Genomic DNA, 4,424 nt, shown 5'->3' on the forward strand with positions numbered 1-4,424 from the left:
TATATATATATGAGATTATACGCAGTCACATCAATAAGAGGTTCCTAAAAAGAGAAAGACATACCCATCCCACTGCATCGAGAGCTGTGTAATGAGGAAGCTCCGTGGAATGGAATTTAAAGGCCCGCTGTTTCTTCCTCCTCCCGCCATCCTCCTCTTTATGGGAGCTGAAAGACATTAAAAAAAAAAAAAAGTCCACTTTGTAACATACGAGGAGCAAAATATTCGGAACACCTCTGCAAAAATACATAATAAAGATATTGTTAAACTAGTAAATGCAATTTTTGTAGAAATACGTATTTCTTAGCTGAAATGCTGTGGAGTTAATTGCATTGTTGAGTTACTGAACATGGCATAAAGTTGGAATGGTTTGAATCAACCAAGAAATGCAGAAGGAGACATCCATCCATCCATTTTCAACATCGTTTATCCTGTTCTGGTTCGCACTGGTGCTGGAGCCGATCCGAGCTGACATCAGGCAAAAGGCAGATTACACCCTGAAGTGGTGGTCAGTCAGTCGCAGGGCACACACAGAAACAACCAACCATTTATACTCACATTCACATTGTCACTGAAGGGTGACCTGAACCCACACTACCTGCACACACGTCGGTTGGCTAAGTGCACCGCCACACCATCGGTGACCGCAGGAGACAAATATGCTCCATATCTCCCAACTGGAAATGTTATTGGAGAAATGCCATAGAGCCCAAGATGTCCTGAATTATCCAAACAGTTTGAAGTAAGAATGATTTAAATTGACGAGAAATGTGAAAGGAGGAAGTAATTATTGAAAACATTTATTAAATTTCGGAAATGTGTTGTGAACATTGGTGAAGTTTACTGTGAAGTGTCTTGTTCTAAGAACACAAAAAATACTTCCTAGGATGTTCTGAATGAGTTTTGGAGTTTAAATGTGGGATTGGGAAAGGTGAGCAAATTTTTTGTTGAATGTCTAATTCACTTGCATGGTGTTATTTTTTGAGGTGTAATAATTTGAAATTCTGTGAAAACTGGACATTTCTGGTATGTGAAAGGGTAAACAGTTTGGATAATGAATGGATGGAAAGTAATCCCACTTGGTACTTTTTTTTGGTGAATCTTTTAAAGTTTCAATGGGTTAAATCAGTGGTGATATGTGGATGGAGTAGGACACTGGTTCATTAACGCTCACACAGTGTTAATCAAACAAGCACTCTTGTCTGTATTCTTTAAATCGGAACGCCGATATGGCCAGGAGACAAGTGAAACCATGAAAGGTCTAACAGGGCTTCTTGTGAATGTGAATTTACCTGCTGTCAGAGGAAGTTCTCGGGGTGGAGAGAACAGTGGAGGTGTTGATCACCTCATCTTCTACATGGTGATTCTGGGGGAGACGCAGTGCGTTGTTGGTGTGGTATCTATGCAGCACTGCAATCACATGAGCAGAAAGAAACGTTCATTCCAAGCATACAAACCGATGTTTCCATTACTGAAGAAATCTGGAGGTTTCTGGAGCAACCATTAGCCAATTGTATTGTTTATGACGATCTGAACGATTTGTTTGAAGAGGCTAAAAATCACAAACTTGTATTCAGACATGAATATTTAAAAATATGTCTAATTATCTTAATTAATCAACACTACCACTTTGACTATTCACGTTTCCATTATGGCTTAAATAAAAAAGAAAAAAAGTACAGTTATATAACAAGACAGTTCAGCTTTAATATATAATGTTTAACAAATAAATTATTGCCCTTTATCCTCTCGTTAATATAACATTAAAGCAAAGGCATGAGAATTTTAATAACTGCCAATCTTTACAATTTGGGCCATTTTCTGATCCTGGATACCATATACGACAGGGAAAACACAAAAGCCAACCTTTAAGGTTATATATAATTTGAATACAACACATTAGAAAAGACTGAACGAGCTCTTAAACTTACAGTGACCAAAATAAACAGGAGGCCAAATGTCGGCGTCACTCCAGAAGTTTCCATGATGGTGCACAACACTTTCGTCTTACCTCTCCAGGCGAGTCCTTTTACTCTCCACATGGCTCTTCTTACGGGAGCTTCCACCGCCGAGGAACGTTCATGGTCTCATAATTCGGACCCAAAGCAGAAATGTCTTTCGTTGCAGGGTAGGTCCATGTCAACAAACTGCACTCAAACAAAAGTCACGAGTGCAGTGAGGAGCAACCCGGAAGTGGTTGATGCAATCGAAAACGTCTGCGTGGTGGTGCAAAAGCGTCACCTCGTGGTGAAGAAATGACACGTACAATGACGTCTTTCAAATGGACACTAGTGTCCACACAATACCGACAAAGAGCAAAATGCTCAATTGTGAATTTTAATATTTCCAAATTATTAGAATATGTACTGTTGTAGAAATATCAGCCAATCCATCCATCTATTCATCCATCCATCAGGAGATCTTGTCATTGCTTTGCAGTGTCAAACATGCAAGTGCCTGAAATGTAACCCACACTTCCAGGCTGACAGAGATCAACGGCATGTCTCTTTGAATTCAGATTAACTTTGAATAGCCATCTTCTTGACTGGTTGCCATGGTGATACACCATCACCACCATCATGTCCTTCACCTATTTTCTTCTTGAGGAAAGAAAAAATATGACGGCATTTCACTCTCGCAAGAATGGCACTCTGTGATCAACTGGTTAGCACGTCCACCTCAAAAGTACAGGAGGTGCTGGGTTCGATTCCAGGCCCCATTCTTCCTGTGTGGCGTTTGCATATTTTCCCCAGGTCTGCGAGGGTACTCCCCTTTCCTGCCACATTCCAAAAACATGCATGGTAGATTACCTGAAATTGTGACTGTGAGTGTGAATGGTTGTTCATCTATGTGTGGCCTGCGATTGGCTGGCAACCAGTTTAGGTTGGATAGATTTCACTCCCACAAATTAAGACTCTCAATATACCACCTATGACACTACGCGCCCAGACCCCTGTAACATTAATTTGTAGTTTATTAGAATAGTAAGTATAGTTTGTAAGTATGGTTAATTTAAGCCATCTTCACTTGTCACTGAAGCCTTTAAACTGCCTGTCTATACTCAACAAGACTTTTAACTGCAATATAATCAGCATCATTATTAAATATACTGAAGTCACATATAGTATTTTCTATATAAGTGTTGTTTTTTTTCATAAAAACTAAAAAAATAACCTTATGCATTGGGCCGAAACATAAATACAGAATAACTATATAGTCATATAGAAAAAGCATGGGCAGAATATGCAAACTCCAAGCAGAAGGCCAGAGCTGAGTTTCAAGAACGTGTTAAAAGGAACTAAAAACACAAATTAATGAAACTACCTTGTGAGCTTCAACCAATCATTATTTTTTTATACTGTAAATAACACAGTGAGGCGTTTGTGTTTGACGTGTCCATTGCCACATGCACATATGGGCACCCTAGTGACAAGATTAATTCTATGATTTGGTGAAGCCCAAGTCCATTGGTCCCACAAAACAAACGGTGAGCAGTGGTTTATTTGCATGAGACAGAATTGCAAAACCGAGTAATTTTCGACCGGAGTATTCCAAGTAAATGTTGTGACTCTTTATCATTTGTGGTATTTTGACCAAAGAATGTCAGAGACCTTTATTATGGAACCTTGGAAACGGTTTTAAACAGTGGAAAAGAATGAGTATGTCCCCCTTTGTGTGGACTCCTTCAAATTCAGTAAGATCTACAGGAATGAGAAATTTCAAACGGAATTTATCTGAGATGTCGCAAATAAATCAAGCATAATATTCACGATGATTTGGCATCATGAATCAATAAATCATATTGTTTTAGTTATGTTTTTCCATTTTCTTTTGTAAATTATAAATTTAAATTGTAAATTTGTTGATGAATACCATCATATGGTGCATTCAGTACTTTGTATTACAGAAACTTATTATTTTTTTAAAAGTTAATGGTAATTACCATTGCTATTATTTTATGCAGAAACCTTATATTGAGTGATGGTCTAATAAATTTGTTAAGCACTGTGAATATGTGCAGGAAACTGCATTGAAACTTTGTAACGTTGACTCAGTGTGAAGGGAAAATTGGCAGATGTCGAAGAACCCCCAGGATCAGGAAACCATGATTATTTTGTTAGCTGTGAGCCCAGTTGTGAGGGTGCTTTCAACGTGTGTGTGTATCTGTGTGAAGTGTAACTTGCCAAAGTCCTTGACATGAGGAACACTGATATAGAGATTATTGAGGATTTATTAGATTGTTGTAGTGTGTGTTTGGAGCCCCTCAGCGAGAGGAGATATGACCTGTGCTGACCGACTGCCCTCGATTACAGATCCCAGTCAGTGCATTGTTGGCTCTCACACTGCTTGAAGAAAGAGAGAGAGAGAGGTTAAATTCGTGAACTAAGGGGGTGGGGGAACCAAGGGGGTGGGGGGTCCCCCCT

At 39.1% G+C, this 4,424-nt stretch overlaps 1 protein-coding gene across 1 annotated transcript in view; it reads right to left on the bottom strand.

Annotated features, from left to right (window-relative positions):
* dele1 (DAP3 binding cell death enhancer 1) overlaps positions 1-2,205 on the bottom strand; it is a 10,320-nt gene extending 8,115 nt beyond the window's left edge. Inside the window, exons 1-3 of the mRNA XM_019874831.1 lie at positions 2,012-2,205; positions 1,293-1,410; positions 65-167 (exon numbers count right to left, since the gene is read on the bottom strand). Of these exons, the coding sequence (XP_019730390.1) occupies positions 65-167; positions 1,293-1,410; positions 2,012-2,042 (252 nt within the window). The 5' untranslated portion in view covers positions 2,043-2,205. The remainder of the gene's footprint in view (positions 1-64; positions 168-1,292; positions 1,411-2,011) is intronic.
* Positions 2,206-4,424: the final 2,219 nt, after the last annotated feature.

Source organism: Hippocampus comes, unplaced genomic scaffold (assembly GCF_001891065.2).
Source record: "Hippocampus comes isolate QL1 unplaced genomic scaffold, H_comes_QL1_v1.1 scaffold118, whole genome shotgun sequence".
NCBI lineage: Eukaryota > Metazoa > Chordata > Actinopteri > Syngnathiformes > Syngnathidae > Hippocampus > Hippocampus comes.